Source organism: Nematolebias whitei, chromosome 21, assembly GCF_014905685.2.
Source record: "Nematolebias whitei isolate Nwh7 chromosome 21, NemWhi1, whole genome shotgun sequence".
NCBI lineage: Eukaryota > Metazoa > Chordata > Actinopteri > Cyprinodontiformes > Rivulidae > Nematolebias > Nematolebias whitei.
In genome coordinates this window covers 327,740-344,851 of record NC_056518.1, presented here as the reverse complement: position 1 = coordinate 344,851, position 17,112 = coordinate 327,740, and the positions used below count along the sequence as shown (strand labels likewise).

The following is a 17,112-nucleotide window of genomic DNA, read 5'->3' as shown; positions in this document are numbered from 1 at the left end:
TGTCGTCAACATACCTGAACCAATGACTTGGTGGTGTCCCTGAAAAGGACGTCAAGGCTCTCTTTTCTACCTCCTCCATGTACAGGTTGGCAACAATAGGAGAAACTGGAGACCCCATAGCACACCCATGTTTCTGCCTATAATATTGCTCCCCATATGTGAAGTAGGTTGACTGCAGGCACAGTTTCAAGAGTTGACACAGTTGTTCTGTGGAAAGCGTGGTCCTGCTGCTCAGAGTGGTGTCTGATTTTAATTTTAAACTGACCACCTCTACTGCATCATCAACAGGAATGCACGTAAAGAGTGATGTGACATCAAAAGAGACCATTGTTTCATCAGTCTCCATGATGACATCCCTCACCTTATCCACAAAGTCCATGGTGTTCTGTATGTGGTGTTCTGAGCTGCCAACTAAAGGGATGAGTACAGACGCCAGATATTTGGAAACATTGTAAGTGACAGAGTTAATCATGCTAACAATAGGTCTTAAAGGTACACCTTGTTTGTGGATTTTAGGTAAACCATACAGACTAGGTGTGGCCTCCCCTGGGTACAGTCTGTGGTACAGAAAACGGTCAATAGCCTTGTCCTGCTCCAACATTTTCAGGCAATCTATTAACTTCTTCTTGTAACCACTTCCTGGATCTCTTTTCAGAGGTTCATAAGTGGTTAAGTCACTAAGGAGTGTCATAACTTTCTCATGATAGTCTTTCTGGTTCAAAATCACTGTGCACCTTCCTTTGTCTGCTGGGAGAATGATGATGTTTTTGTCCTTGCTAAGAGTGGTGAGTGCATCCCTCTCCTCTCTACTGATGTTGGAAGGTGGTGGTTTGGCATTGCTGAGGCAGGATGAAACTTTGATTCTGAGCTGTTCTGCTTCACCCTCTTTCATTTTGTTGTTGCGGATGGCTGATTCTGTGGCTGTGATCATCTCCACCAGAGGAATTCTACTTGGTGCAACCGCAAAGTTCAGTCCCTTGGCAAGAGTCTCTGTCTCCGGCTGGGTGAGCTGTCTGTCAGATAAATTCTTCACCCACTTTTCTGTCTCCCTGGCATGTCAGAGTCAGAGTCAGAGTCAGAGATCCTTTATTGTCATTCGCACCTCATGTGGTACATGTGGTGGAGCAAAATTATGTACACAGCGTCCCAGTTACATCCAACAATAAAATGTATAAGAAAAACAGTAATAACATCTAAGATATGAACTAAGAAAAACATCAACTAAATATACACTAAGCACTCATAACATAAAAACGTTGAACATCAGCACAAACATGAACATGAGTCTGTGAGCAGATGTGCACGCATGAACACATCAACATTGAAACAGATCAGCAGCAACATGAAACAGATCAGCAGCAACATGATGTGGTTTTTCACAGTGATTATTCTAGTTAGAGATTCATGAGTCTAACAGCCTCAGGGTAGAAGCTGTTCCTCAGTCTAGTGGTTCTACACTTAATGCTCCTTAACCTCTTTCCTGAGGGGAGTGGGGCAAAATGTGTGTGTGCTGGGTCAGTGTGGTCCTTCATGATGCAGGTGGCCCTCTTCCTTCAGCTGGAGGTGTAGATGTCTGTGATGGTGGGGAGACTGATTCCAACATCTTCTGTGCAGCCTTCAGCACTCTCTGCAAAGCTTTTCTTTCTGCAGCTGTGCAGCCTCCATGCCACACGTTGATGCTGGAGCACAGGATGCTCTCCACTGCACACCTGTAGAAGGAGGTGAGGACTGAGCTTCCAGACCAGCTCGTCTCAGCCGCCTGAGGAAGTAGAGTCTCTGATGAGCTTTCTTCATCAGGCTGGTGGTGTTGTTGCTCCAGCTGAGGTTGTTGTTCAGGTGCACACCCAAGTGCTTGTAGCTGGAGACCACTTCCACCGCAGATCCTCTTATGTTCAGGGGGGTGTAGATGTTTTTGTTCCTTCTGAAGTCCACAATCATCTCCTTTGTCTTCTTCACATTGATGTGAAGGTTATTCTCTCTGCACCAGCTCTCCAGGTGTTCCACCTCCTGCCTGTAGCTGGACTCATCATTGTTTGTGATGCATCTCACCACCGCTGTATCATCTGCAAACTTTACAATGTGACAGCCTGGATGGGTAGCTGCACAATCATACGTGAGCAGAGTAAACAGGAGGGGGCTCAGCACACATCAACACAACCCATGTAATTGACTACTGGAGTGTTGTCCTACACTGAATGTGTTGTTATTGGAATAGTGATGGTGTTGATGGGTTATTAGTAAGTTAAACTTGTTTTGTTGTTGAGTCTTGGACTTGACATGCTGCGCTAAGCGTGCCTGATCTGTACAGTCCAACACTTGCTGAAGTGTGGTCTGATCTAGGCACGTTGTTAGTTTCTGTTTAATGTGATTTTCTTTGGCCTTCAAGGCCTCGATAGTAAAATTGGTCTGTCTCACCTGTTCATTCAGCAGCTGGGTCTGTGCTTTCTGATTCTGTGGCTGTGGCGTAGAAGGTGGAATAAAGACTAAACAGGGATAAATTTATACAAAAATGCTGAAATCAGTAATGGCGAAAGAAACCAAAGAGCAAATGTGATAATGATGAAATAAAGGGTAGGTCATACCTTTGTAAATGACTTGCTGTACTAACGAGAAGGACCAACATAAAATGTGAGGGTTGTGGAGTAGTGTATGAAGGCTGAAAAACAGACTGAGGGAAATTGTAAGAGAGGCAGGGAGAGAAGGGAATTTAATAGAAGTGAACAAAGAAGAAACCCATATTCTTAGAAAATAATTATTCACATATCTGCATAATACAAAACTAGGGCTGCAGACAGTAATGTTATGTCATTGACCACCACATTGTATTGTAATCCTCAGGTTGCATGTTCGAGGCCAAGTTGTCTCAGGAAGAACATCTGGCAAAAAACAACTGCCAAATCTTTCATGCGAGTTCGCTCGATGTGGTAACCTCTGAAGCGGAAGAAGCCAAAAGCAACTTCACAAAACAAAACATCCATCCATCCATCCATCCATCCATCCATCCATCCATTTTCTTTACTCGTTTATTCCATTTTGGGTCACGGGGGTCGCTGGTCAAAACAAAACAAAAAAACTAAATTAGAATTTATGAGGTAATGGTCGTGGAGTTTACGCACTCCTGTCCAGTAGGTGGCAGTATGCGCATTTAAGCAGTTTGCGATCTGCCAATAAAAACGCAGAAGAAGAAGTCGTAGTAACCACGGCAACCAGACGAAATCTCGCGTGACTATTATTCCTATCGAGAGATTGTTGTGAGGAAAAGTGGAAAACCCAATGATTGATGCACATGTTAAACGGCAAGTTAGCAATGTTTTGGCCACTGCTTGCTAAGCATTGTAGTAAAACGCGCGGAAATAAAAGGGTTTTGGTTTGCGGTTTGCATTTTGCACCTCTAGCTGAGACATAAGACGGCCCGAGCGGGGTAGGGATACGGTTAATTCCGCGATAGCTAAGTTAGCTAGAAATGCTAACGCTAGCTCGTTAGCTTTGTTTACATCAAGTGCGCGCCTGTTAGGTAATTTCCAACCAAGCAAATTTGTGACGCTCGCAGCATCTCTGCCTCCAACTGAGCACCAATACGGAAAAGGTGTTTAATTGTTGATTTCCTCTATGGCTTAATCGGCTATTTCTCTTAAAAAGCATTTGGTTAATTGTTAAGCTAATTTTAGCTTCGTGATGCTAACATTTTGATCCCCATGGCTCGCTCAGTTCATTTTGTAGCCCATATGTTGCGTCAGCCATGTGCGTTGTGTCACATAGTTTGTTACTGGTAGACTTAGAAATTGGATTTCGAAAGGGCTCTAGAAAAGGCTACGTCCACTCAAACCGGGGATGCTAACGAGTTAGCCCCTGTCGAGCTAGCTAACGGTGTGCGCGTTACAATTGGCACTGCTTCCTTGTAATCGTTATCTTGCATTGTGTTAATTTATTATATGTCATTGTGCGTTGACATACTACAGTATTTTTTGTATCACCAAGCTGCTTTTATTTCCGTCATTTTACGGAAAGTTGACTTGCTGAGTGCGTTGCTTGCTGCGGGATTTAGCCTCTCGGACGGTCTTTCTTGAAGCTGGAAGATAAACCGCTATGAATCCCGTGAATGCCACCGCTCTGTATGTGTCTGCCAGCCGAGCAGTGCTGCGCTGCGACCCCCGGCAGCCTCACACTTTTGCAGAAATGTACAAGCAGCTACCTTCCTTCCGACAGTCCCTCGCTTGTCGTGTCTGCGGTAAGCATTCTGACATTATATAAAATAGCACACACTCAGTGTTTTGTGTAGCCTACTGGCTGTATTTTAAATGCGTATGTTTTGAGTCTTTTAATCGCACGTCTATTATTCAGTTTGAGTAAAACTTGTGTGGACGTGCGTGACTGGAGCTACGTTTACATCTGTGGTCTCCTAGGCAACCGAGGCTGTCCTCTGGACCAGACAGATGAGTCTTCTGTTGTTCTCTGCGGAACATGTGCTTCCTATTCATGCTTTATTTACTCGGTCCTGCTCATGCTGACACAGCTTACATTAGAGGACAAACTGTTCAAATATACATTTGGGACCGTTTGTGAGCGCTTTTTATGGAACTGTCTGGGATCTGTTTTGACGATTTAGTGATGCAACTAATTACCATTTTACTAATTAAAGTTGGTGGTAAAACTAGTAAGTAGTTTTTGCCTATGCTAATAAATTACAATGGAGGAACAATTCAAGTTCAAGGTTCGTTATTGTCATTCTCATCACATGTGGTTCATGAGGTGGAACAAAATTGTGTACTCAGGGTCCCAGTTACTCCCAAAAATAGCAACAACAAAAAAAGTATAAAAAGAAACAGTATATAAGAATGTAAGATATATACTAAGATATATGCTGAACAAACGCTAAAAGATCTAAGATATACACTACACACTAATAATGTAAATAACACGGTGTATTAAGCAGCAGTCTAAAGCAGACTTTTAAGGAAAAGGACAAATAAAACTACTCGTCACAAAGTATAAAATCAAACATAAAAACCTGGACTATTTCAAATGATGCAATTTGAAAATGTTTACTTTAGTATTTTCACAGATATATTGATATGCTATTCTGAAACATGGGTCTACACTTCATGTAAATAGAGCAGGGGTGTCAAACTCGCTTACAAAAGAGGCCAAAATTCAAACCTTTTTCAAACTAAGGGCCGGTTTCAGAATCTACATTTACTCAAGTTAGATACCAACATCTCTTCTTGGTTGCAGGTTCCTCAACAAGAGTTTGATTGGTCTCATTTGATGTCCTCTGTTGCGCTTTTGACATGATCATCAAAGATTACTGAAAAAAATAAAGTGATAAAAGTATTTTACTTTAAAAAAAACATCTTGGGGGCCAGATAAGATGTCACCGAAGGCCACATTTGGCCCCCGGGCCTTGAGTTTGACACGTGAAATAGAGCATCTGGCTAAATTTGCTGAAAACCTTGTGTACACTTGAGTTGCATGATTGACCTATATTACGCTGGCCGAAGTCTGTGTAGGTAAACAAATATAGTGAAATTAGGGGTGCACCGTTGATTTATCGGCCCAGATTTCCTTAATTTTGGGAGATCAGTGATTGGCCGATACTTGCATGAGAAACCGATTTTACAGATTTTTTTTTTTGGGGTGTTTTTAACAACAATTGTCTAAACTTTATTTATATTTCAGAGCACTACCCCATGGCCTGTTAAAACAAGTTTGTATTGTTTCTATGATATTGTTCAAGGGTAAGTTTTTCAATAAAATAAGATTGGAAAATTGAAGGTGCATTGTGACCTTATAACACTTGACAGTGTCGCTTATAAAACTAAATTGGTATCGGCCAAAATCTGAATTGGCAGGTCAGACTTTTTAGAAATCTGTGATTGGTGCACCCTTGAGGCATCAGACAAGTGTAGAATCCCTGTAAAGACATTTAGGTTGAGATATTAGAGTGAACCTGCTGCTAAATATTAGAGCCGAACTGATATATCAGTAGGGTCGATAATTTAGGCCGATATAGACTTTTGGGAACTTGTCGGCATCTGTGATGATTGTCCCATTATGCACCGGTATAAGCACTTCTAATTTTCACCCCAAAGATGTTGGAACCAACTGTAATTTTACAATGTATCCAGCAGAGGGCGCATGAAGATGCATGAAGGGTGTTTCTTTGTTTAATTTATATTTTATAACACACGTGATAACTTTATGGTGAATAGTGGAGGATAGAAAATGTGAACGCACGTTAGGAAGACTTGTTTTTATGAGCAGTGCACCACCTGTAAACTACTGTGGGACTAATTAAAGTGTGGATCTGGTTAGCTTAGCTTCATGGTTGCTAACAGCTGCACTAAATAAACAAGCGCCGCCCCACTCACTGTTTTCTTAGATTCTTGGCGGTGGACAAAGCTCAAAAATTTTTAGCCATTATATCAGTTATCAGCGGTCGCCTGCCTTCCCAGTATTGGTATCAGCGATAGCCAACTTTTCCATATTGGTCAGCTCTACTAAATATGAAAAAAAGAGAAAAGTTAAGTAAGATGACTGTCGGTATTTTTGTTCTTTGCAGAGAAGTAAAGATTTCAGACAAACATTTCATTGAGGACGACAAAGATAACATTACTAACACTGGTCCAGAGGACCAGATTTAACTTTTTTAGATTTTTCTACCTGGATTATTGAGCATGCATCAGGATATTACTAACACTGATATTTTACCGCTACGTTAGATTTATTGTTCTGGATAAGGTTTTGCAAGGCAATAGCCTATGCTAGGTTCTCTAAACGTTGGTTTGTTAACTTGAGAGACATTTAAGTTTATCACAATCAGGTTGGAGGATTGAAGAGAATTTATTGTTGATTTATTTTATAGATCAGTTAAAATAAACGTACAATGCTCTGTTCAGCTAAATACACCACACTGTATTGTTCTCTGCTTCGGCTGTGCTGAAAATGAAAAGTGAAACTTAAGTGAACGGCCATGACTTGAAAGTAGTCTTCATGCGCCCCGGCTGGATACATTGCATGGTTTCAGCATTTTAGGGGTGAAAATTAGAAGTGTTTATATTAGCACATAATGGGACAATTATCACCAATACCAATAGGTCCCCAAACATCTATATCGGCCTAAAACAATGGCCCTACCAATATATCACTCGGGCTCTGATTATAACCACTATGCATTTTTAAAAGTCCATTCTTTTTTATTTCTACTTTAGGTAAACTACTCCAGAATCCCATTTCCCCAACACACCCAGAGTGTCAGCATTATGTTTGCTTGGGCTGTAAAGGTCAGAAAATGCGGATCCGGTTGTCATGCAGTCGCTGTAAGGACTATTCCTGTTTCCAGGAGAACAAACAGCTTTCCCTACTGGTGCAGTGCTATCAAAACCTCTGCCTGTATGTAACTCAGTCTCCACTGCTGCAGTCAATCAGCAGCCATGCTGGTGGGTCTCCAGAGGTTATGACTTTGCTCGAGGAGGTGTTAATGTCACATGTAGAGGAGACAGAGACTGATGACTTAATCTGGCTCCAAGAAGATGTGAATCTGTCTGCTCCAGAGTCTCTTACTCCCACAGAGGCACCACCTGTTCCCACCAAGCTCTCAGCCATTCCCCAGAACTCTTCCTCAGAGCCTCCGTGTTTCAATGGACCCCAGGAATGCAACGGAGAAGCACTGGAGGATCTTGATCCCTCTTCTCCTGAGCTGGAAGTATGTGAACTAGTTGAGGAACAGCAACATGCAGGCTTAGCTGTATCTGATACAGCTTGTGGTTTGGAACTGAGTCTGACCACTGGACCTTTAACTCCGACACCAGGCACTGTGTGCTCACTCAGGGATGGAGAATCCTGTAACAGGGAGCTGGAGGAGGGAGAGGTTTTGCTCCTCAGTGTAGAGGAGGTCTTGCAGACATTGGATCCCCTTCAGCCTGGGCGAGATTCTCTCCATTCACAGCCAGAAAGGATACGCACACACACAACCACGGACAGAGCACATAATCACATGTACTTGCAGCTGGATGCAGCTCACAATTACACACAGATTCAAACTGGCAGGACTATCACAGTAGCAGGTCATGGTGCTCACACACAGGCATCTTCCTTAGAGCCTTCAGCAGTCTCCAAGCTCCCAACAATCCGCCTTAACCGCAAGCGATCCCGGTCAGAGAGTGATCGGGAACAAGTGAAACCCCTCCCTATCGTCTCCATCTTGCAGGGCTCATCGTATTTTCACACTCCAACCTCCCCCCACACACTGCACACAAAACTACCTACACCTTCCATAGCTGTGCCGGTGCACACATACTCCTCGCTTCCTAATGGCATGCTCCCCAAGTCCAGTCGTCCTGTGCAGAACAGTAAAGGCGTCAGGAAGCATATGGAGCAAAGCCCTAAAAAGCCCCATGCCAAGGCTCGCAGCAGTGGGGGGTCAAAGACCAAGGACCGAAGCAAAGAGCAGCGCTTGCTGTCAGGCTGCCTGCTGCCCGCACCTCCTGTTAGGCCTCCCTACAAGAAGCCGGCGGAGAAGAAGGGCTGTAAATGTGGCAGGGCCACTCAGAACCCATCAGTTTTAACCTGCAGGGGGCAGCGCTGTCCCTGTTACTCAAACCGCAAGGTGAGGCATCTGTTCATGACAAACTTTCCACTTTAACTGTCTATTGTTATCTTATTATGTCATTCACAGTTAATAATACCATTGTAATGTTCTTTGATTTAGTTAGAAACATGTTGGGAAATGATAGGTGTTATTTATTTATTGCAATCTTATCATTGTATGTTCAAAATTGTATGACAAAATTTGACATGACAAAAAGTTTTCTGCATTTAACCCATCACATGTGAGATCAGGTGGAGCAGCGGGCGGCTGTAAGTGCCCGGGGAGCTATTAGGGATTGGGTGTCTTGCTCAAGGACACTTTAACGCTATAAAAGGAACAAAGGGAGAGCTAAAAGATGAAAAGAGCAGAAATGCTACAAAAAGCAGAACCATAGGTACAAACCGGATTCCAAAAAAGTTTGGTCACTAAACAAATTGTGAATAAAAACTGAATGCAATGATGTGGAGGTGCCAACATCTAATATTTTATTCAGAATAGAACACAAATCACAGATCAAAAGTTTAAACTGAGAGAATGTTTCATTTTAAGGGAAAAATCTGTTGTTTCCAAATTTCATGGCGTCAACAAATCCCAAAAAAGTTGGGACAAGTCCATTTTTACCACTGTGTGTCATCCCCCCTTCTTCTTCCAACACTCAACAGACGTCTGGGGACAGAGGAGACCAGTTTCTCCAGTTTAGAAATAGGAATGCTCTCCCATTCATGTCTAATACAGGCCTCTCACTGTTCAATCGTCTTGGGCCTGCTTTGTCGCACCTTCCTCTTTATGATGCACCAAATGTTCTCTATAGGTGAAAGATCTGGACTGCAGGCTGGCCATTTCAGTACCCAGATCCTTCTCCTACGTAGCCATGATGTTGTGATTGCTGCAGAATGTGGTCTGGCATTATCGTGTTGAAAAATGCAGGGTCTTCCCTGAAAGAGATGACGTCTAGATGGGAGCAAATGTTGTTCTAGAACCTGAACATAGTTCTCTGCATTAATGGTGCCTTTCCAGACATGCAAGCTGCCCATGCCACAAGCGCTCATGCAACCCCATACCATCAGTGATGCAGGCTTCTGAACGGAGTGTTGATAACAACTTGGGCTATCCTTGTCTTCTCTGGTCCGGATGACATGGCGTCCCAGTGTTCCATAAAGAACTTCAAATCGTGACTCATCTGACCACAGAACAGTCTTCCATTTTGCCACACTCCTGTTTAAATGACCCCTGGCCCGGTGCAAACGTCTGAGCTTGTGGAGCTTGCTTAGAAATGGCTTCCTCTTTGCACTGTAGAGTTTCAGCTGGCAACGGCGGATGGCACGGTGGATTGTGTTCACTGACAATACTTTCTGGAAGTATTCATGAGCCCATTCTGTTATTTCCTTGACAGTGGCATTCCTGTTTGAGGTGCAGTGACGTTTAAGGGCCCGGAGATCACGAGCATCCAGTAGAGTTTTACGGCCTTGACCCTTACGCACAGCGATTGTTCCAGATTCTCTGAATCTTTTGATGATGTTATGCACGGTTGATGATGATAACTTAAAAGTCTTTGCTATTTTACGCTGGGTAACAACATTCTGGTATTGCTGCACTATCTTTCTGCGTAACAATGGTGGAATTGGTGATCCTCTTACCATCTTGGCTTCTGAGAGACACTGACACTCTGAGAAGCTCTTTTTATACCAATCATGTTGTCAATTGACCTAATTAGTGTTAATTGGTCTTCCAGCTGTTCGTTATATGCTCAATGTCCTTTTTCCAGCCACTTATTGCTACTTGTCCCAACTTTTTTGGGATTTGTTGACACTGTGAAATTTTGAATCAACATATTTTTCCTTTAAAATGTTACATTTACTCAGATTAAACTTTTGATCTGTCATCTATGTTATATTACGAATAAAATATTGACATTTGCCATCTCCACATCATTGCATTCAGTTTTTATTCACAATTTGTTTAGTGTCCCAACTTTTTGGGATCCAGTTTGTAAAAGTAGCAAAACACAGGCTGAAAGCTAAAAGCAGCAAATGGTTAGCTAAAAGTAGAAAAAAGTAACTAAAAACTAAGTAGCTGAATGGTAGCTAAAAGTGGTGTGAGAAAACAAAAAATAAAGCGATCAAGCTGAAGCTGATCTCAAAGTAATTGTAAAGGAACTGAAGGGCTCTTAATGTATTTCTATAGGCAAAATATTTGTGTAAAATGTTAAATACTTTGAATAATAATAAAGTTACAAAAACCAAAACTCATATTACCTTTCTCCTAAATGAGCTGAATGTTTTTCAGCTACTAAACAAACACAAAGTGTGCTGAAGTACTTACACTCCCAGAAACAATAGTTTGAATGCAGACTGTCACAGCATGCTGCTCAGGATACATGTTGCAAAGATACTTTTTTATTTGAAAACTGTTTCACAGCATTGTTGTTTCTCTTTGTTCAGTCCTTATAGAAGGTGCGATGTTCTGAATGCAACCATGTCTTTAAAAAAAAAAAAAATCAACCAGTTCCTGCTTATTTTGCTCAGACTCACAATTTTGACATATCAGTATAGTGTAGTACTCAGTCTGGTTTCATTTCCTGGAACCCGAGGCTGCAAGATGAAAATGTGTTTGATGCTAGATCACATTTGCCATCAAATATTACTAAAGTCTATAAGTCAGTATTCTGAAGTATTTTATGAAACTGAAACTATTTGGCATGTTTTTCAACATTGGGGTGAAACGTAGACAAATGCTAAGTTCTTGCAGGGTAATGTTGTCTTCTCACATCCTTCTCAGGCGTGCTTAGATTGCATCTGTCGAGGTTGCCAGAACTCCTACATGGCAAACGGTGAGAAGAAGCTCGAGGCTTTTGCTGTGCCAGAGAAGGCCTTGGAGCAGACACGACTCACTCTCGGCATCAACTTGACCAGCATCACGGCAGCCGCAGCACTCCGCAATCCAGCAACCAGCAGCATCCGTGCTAACACTCTTCTTAATGTCGCCACAGCCACAGGGACTCCTGTGACCACAGCCTTCCTGTCCCCCAGCCCCCCACAGGATCCCAACTTTGAAGACAGCCTGGAGCTGCTGATTGGTTGAGTGGTTTGAACGTGACCGCTGATCACTAGGTCTGTGGACAACCTGCACCCCTTCCCTCACAGTGGAGGCAACGTACGGCAGCTATGGGTCTTGTCGAAAATGCTAAGTAGTAAGACTAGCATGGGTGTGCCAAAGCCTCCTGTATTGTGCCTGTGTGCTGGTGTGTTGTGCTGTCAGTCTGTAGTTCCTTCATTTCAAGGATGATCTGTACTAGAGCGGTGCTTTTCATGTTCCTAGATGACAGACATCCAGTAAAAGGCAATAGAAACCCATAACAGGTTGTTCAAGTATGTGTATGCTTGTATGCACATCACATTCGCTGCAAAATGCATCTTCAGCCTTGTGCTATCAAAGTTGCAGCAATTTTCCAGTTTGAGTGTTGCTTCCTTTTGAAGAAAGGCATTTCTGTTGGGACAGTTGTTACTAATTCTAAACATGATCACATTTTGATTGTGAACGGATGATTAATCTGCCTTTTCTGATAGTTATCCCTTCAGTCTGAGCACTGTCAGCTGTTTGTACACGTGACTGATGAGTTCATGTCAGAGGCTCCAAGGTTAGAGTGTGTGTGAGATTACCTTTTAATATCAGTGGTGAGGTGTAAGATTTATTGGTAGATGCACCTGAAAGTCCTCTTGGTTACCATAGCAATAGCAACATGGAGCCTCCCAGCTCCAGTTGTTGACACTTTTATCATTACAGACTATAACCAACTGTTAAAGAACTGTTAGATTGTACATGGTCATGTGGAAAGATAAACTGAAGCCATAGGTTGTCATAAACAACTAAAATAAGATATCCTTTAATCCCACATACATATTTGACTGATCAGAAACTTGAAACTTATTTTTATACTGTTTCAGATTAGTTACCAGTGTCTTTTTATTTGTATTTTTCATTCACGTCCAATAACTCACCAGGCTGCGTGTTGTCTGTGTTAGTGTTTACCATGTCAGCTGTCACTTCGTGACGTTTGTCCGTCAGTAACAAAAAGAGACTGAATCAAGAACGATCTCAAACACCGCAGCTCTGCTCTAAACTAGAATATGTTCATATGTCTATGTTTCAAATGTGTATATTTTGTTTGGGCATTACTTGAACCCTGATTTTCTCATTTATTTTCTAATGTAAAGAAGTTTCCTGTTTGAGTGACTTGCTGAAACATTCACTGCCATATTATGGAGACATGTAATACAACCTGAATTAAAAGATAGTTTTTTACTTTTTCAGCTTTGGGTCTTTTTCAGTGTGTGAGCTGATTTGGGGTCAGATTGATTCTAAATAAATTCTGTTTCATTTTAGCCAGACGTTTAAACTAAGATCTGTCCAGCTTTTAAAGTTGTAAATGTTTTAGTTAAACATTAAAAACAATGCACTCAGTATTTGTTGTGAATAACTCTCAGCTACTACCACGTCAAATATTAGGTCTCTGTAAACAAACCTTTTTCTGTTAGCTTAAGTCTGTTAACTCAGACGGCCATCTTAGATTGGATCGACTCCAAACGATAATGAGCTGTGATGAGCTTGAAAATATGTTAAAATGAGCTCATCATGTTATAGAATTGCGCTGCTTGGGGTGGCTGCATGTTGGAGTAGCTCTGTTACATTCGTTCTGAGTTATTGCTTTTGAAATCTTTCAATTACTCTTTTTTTTTTGGATGTAAATGGTAAATGGACTGCACTTATACAGCGTCTTTCTATCTCATTGAGATAATCAAAGCTCTTTACAACAATCTGTGTCTCATTTACCCAGTCATACAGCTCTATACTAGATCTCTACAAAGATGATTGAACAAATCATTCTAAAGAGACTAATCAGTGATTTATCACATTCATACACTGATGGGACACACATCAGAGGCTATGAGGGGTTCAGTGTCTTGCCCAGGGACACTTCGGCATGTGACTGCTGGTGGATTTGAACCACCAACTCTTGCATTGGAGGACGATTGCTCTAACCACTCAGCCACAGCCGCCCACATGTAAATCACTTTTTTTCAATTCAGTTTATTTATAAAGCACCAAATCACAACAAAGTTGTCTCAGGGACTTTACAGGAACATTCACATAAAAGCCAATTAGTAAAGTTCTCTAAGGAATCCAGCAGACAAGTTGAATCTTGGCTTTGTTGCAGTCTCCCATCCTGAGCAAGCACAGTGGAAAGAAAAACTCCCTTTAACAGGAAGAAACCTCCAGCAGAACCAGGCTCAGGACAAGAGACCATCTGCTTTGACCGGCTGTTTGAGAGGACAGGAAGACAATTTTCAAATGATTGTTTCCTCTGGTATCAGATGCTGTGCAGCTGGAAGGATTTTTACTGAAACTTTTTTACTTTTGGGCATTTGTTATGATGTGTAACCATGGCAACAATGTGGTTTTTAACAACCAGGAGAAGCTGATTAACATCTCAAAAGCTCAAATACCTCAACTACAGCCCCAAATCCCAAATGAGTTGAAAAGGAGGCACTGTGGACCATTTCCCATCAACCTGGCAGCAGTGCTCAAGTACCTGACCGCCAAGATCCTGGAGCTGGTGGGAAACTCAGCTCGTGCCAATGGGAGGACCGGGATCATCCTCCAGCACCTTCAGCTGTCTGTCCATGGTGACGAGGAGCTCAGCAGACTGCTGGGAAGAGTGACCATTGCTCAGGGAGGAATTCTGCCCGGCATTTGGGCAGTCCTGCTGCTCAGGAGGACCGAGAGGCCTGCCAGATCTGATGGCAAGCTGGATCCAGGTGGACGGATCGGTATGTGTGGCCAGATTCTTCGGATTCGCTGCAGGAGACCCTTCCTGCCCACAGCAATCAGCATCTAACAACTCTTGAATGAAAACAGAATGATGAGCTACGACAACACTTATAATTTCCCTCTGGGATTAATAAAGTATTTTTGAATTTGTATTGAATTGAATCACATATCTTGCTGACAGACTCCATCCATCCATTATCTTTACCCGCTTATTCCATTTTGGGTCACGCGGGTCGCTGGTCCCCATGTCCAGCAATCACTGTGCGAGGGGCGGGGGACACCCTGGACGGGTCGCAAGTCCATCACAGGGACACATAGAGACAAACGAGACAAACAAACACTCACACCTAGGGACAATTTAGAGTTACCAATCAGCCTAACATGCATGTTTTTGGTCTGTGGGAGGAAACCGGAGAACCCGGAGAAAACCCACACCTGCACGGAGAGAACATGCAAACTCCACCCAGAAGGCCCCTGGACCGGGGTTTGAACCAGGGACCTGCTCGCTGAGAGGCAGCAGCTCTACCAGTTGCGCCACCGTGCTGCCCTGCTGACAGACTCATCATCTACTATTACCTGTCAGCAGACTATAATTACTCAAAACAAGATTAGTTAGCTGTACCTAAAAGACCTGGTTGAAGGTAAAAACATGCACATGACAACAAATCTACAATGTGATATTTACTAAGGAAACACCGGCTCAAAATAAAACCTGTTTTCACCCTGAGAAAATTATTTAAAACTAAATTAAATGTGAACAGTGGTGAAACATTAATCTGGGAAAACAAACTGTTGGACTGAAGGTTTGTACTCTTCAATGGAAACCCAGTAAATGTCCTTTAGTTCATGGATCCAGAAACTGGACTGGGTTTACTTTACACCTGTAGCAGAACGATAGGAGAATGACAAGTTTTGGTTTTCACACAGTTTGCTGCTTTAGCATTTTTATTTTAAATGGTAAATGGACTGTACTTATATACAGTAGCACCTTTCGTATGGGAGTGGTGGTGCAGAGGTTAGAGAACGCGGGCTTGTGATCGGAAGATCGGCGGTTCAAGCCCCGGTACCAACAAGATCAAAAATGTGGGTGGGGTAGGTGAAGCACCCACACCTGCCCCCACCCTCATTCGTCCCACCCTGGCTCCTTGAGCAAGGCCTTTAACCCCCACCATCTGCTCCACACACAGGCTGAGGTAGCTCGGTGTCTGTGGTTGTGTCAGGAAGAACATCCGGCGTAAAAATAACTGCCAAGTATTCGTGCGACTTAGTTTGCTGTGGCGGCCCCTAACGTAGGGAGCAGCCGAAAGAAGACGAATAAAAAACCCTGTATATATCACCTTTCTATCTGATCAAGATGCTCAAAGCTCTTTACAACAATCTGCCTCACTGACCCATTCATACAGCTCTATACTAGATCTCTACAAAGATAATGGAACAAATCATTCTAAAGAGACTAATCAGAGCTTTATCACATTCATACATTGATGGACACACATCAGAGGCAACGAGGGGTTCAGTGTCTTGCCCAGGGACACTTCAGCATGTGACTGCTGGTGGATTCGAACCCCCAACTCTCACATTGGAGAACGACTACTCTAACCACTCAGCCACAGCCACCCCATTTTAGTCAGAAGTGTCAAGTTTTTATTAATTCCCTTTAATGTATGCAAAGAGCCAATATTTGAGTTTTAACACTTTTTCAGGACCTCTGCCATTTCAGGCATGCTGTCAATCACTTTTCCTTCAGGTGGCATCTCATGACGTTCTTGAGGGAACCTCCACAACTTCTGTAGGGTTCTCAACTTGTGACTTCAGTTTTAAACGTTATTCTTTAAAGTGCAAGAACTTCTCTCTCACAAAAGTCACAAAGTAATCCCAGGTGTCTTCATGCCATCATAGGAGCACATCGACTTGTCTTCATTTCTAAATACAGCAGATTACATCACCATGAGCTGAGGTAATTATGGTGGGCAACAAATTATTGTGCACAGACTGCAGTTCAATCAAAAGGTACCTGTAGCCTCAAAAGGAAGAGGGGTTAATGGTTTTATTCTTTTAAAGAAGTGGCTTCTATGTTGCTCTTTATGATTAAAGGCCATGTTCACCTCACGAGCACATGGCTCTGTTGGTGCCCAGCACTCAAATCAACAAGAGACGTTTGCTGGACTTTCTTGGACACTAGCTTTTTTTTTTTAACAATAGTGAACCACTCTTCGGATTGATGATCTGATTTAGGTGCAACCTTATGAGCAGTGACATCCTGGAGTCTATGGAGACTTGGTGCAAAGTGCAGATCTGTGCATGTGTTTCTGTGCAGATAGTCATGGTTAACAGAAGAAGAGCAATCATGGAGCGATTTCCAGTATCGTCCTCATCAACACTTTCAACTGCAATAGTAAGGATCACTAAAATTATGTCACCATAATGATGTCCTTTTATGGCTGAAATGCAGCAGAAATAAGTTTTTGGAGATGAAATTTAATTTTCATGGCAAAACAGGACTTTGTTTAGAGTCTAATTCAACTCATGACTACATATAACTATACAGGTCCTTCTCAAAAAAATAGCATATTGTGATAAAGGTCATTATTTTCCATAATGTAATGATAAAAATGAAACTTTCATATATTTCAGATTCATTGCACACCGACTGAAATATTTCAGGTCTTTAATTGTTTTAATACTGATGATTATGG

General features: G+C 42.3%; 1 protein-coding gene across 1 annotated transcript; it reads left to right on the top strand.

Moving 5' to 3' along the window:
* Positions 1-4,086: 4,086 nt before the first annotated feature.
* LOC119426956 (E3 ubiquitin-protein ligase MSL2) lies at positions 4,087-11,985 on the top strand. The gene is made up of 3 exons (XM_037694530.1): positions 4,087-4,228; positions 7,209-8,605; positions 11,366-11,985. The coding sequence occupies exons 1-3, from the start codon at positions 4,087-4,089 to the stop codon at positions 11,666-11,668; spliced, it is 1,842 nt and encodes a 613-aa protein (XP_037550458.1). The 3' UTR covers positions 11,669-11,985.
* Positions 11,986-17,112: the final 5,127 nt, after the last annotated feature.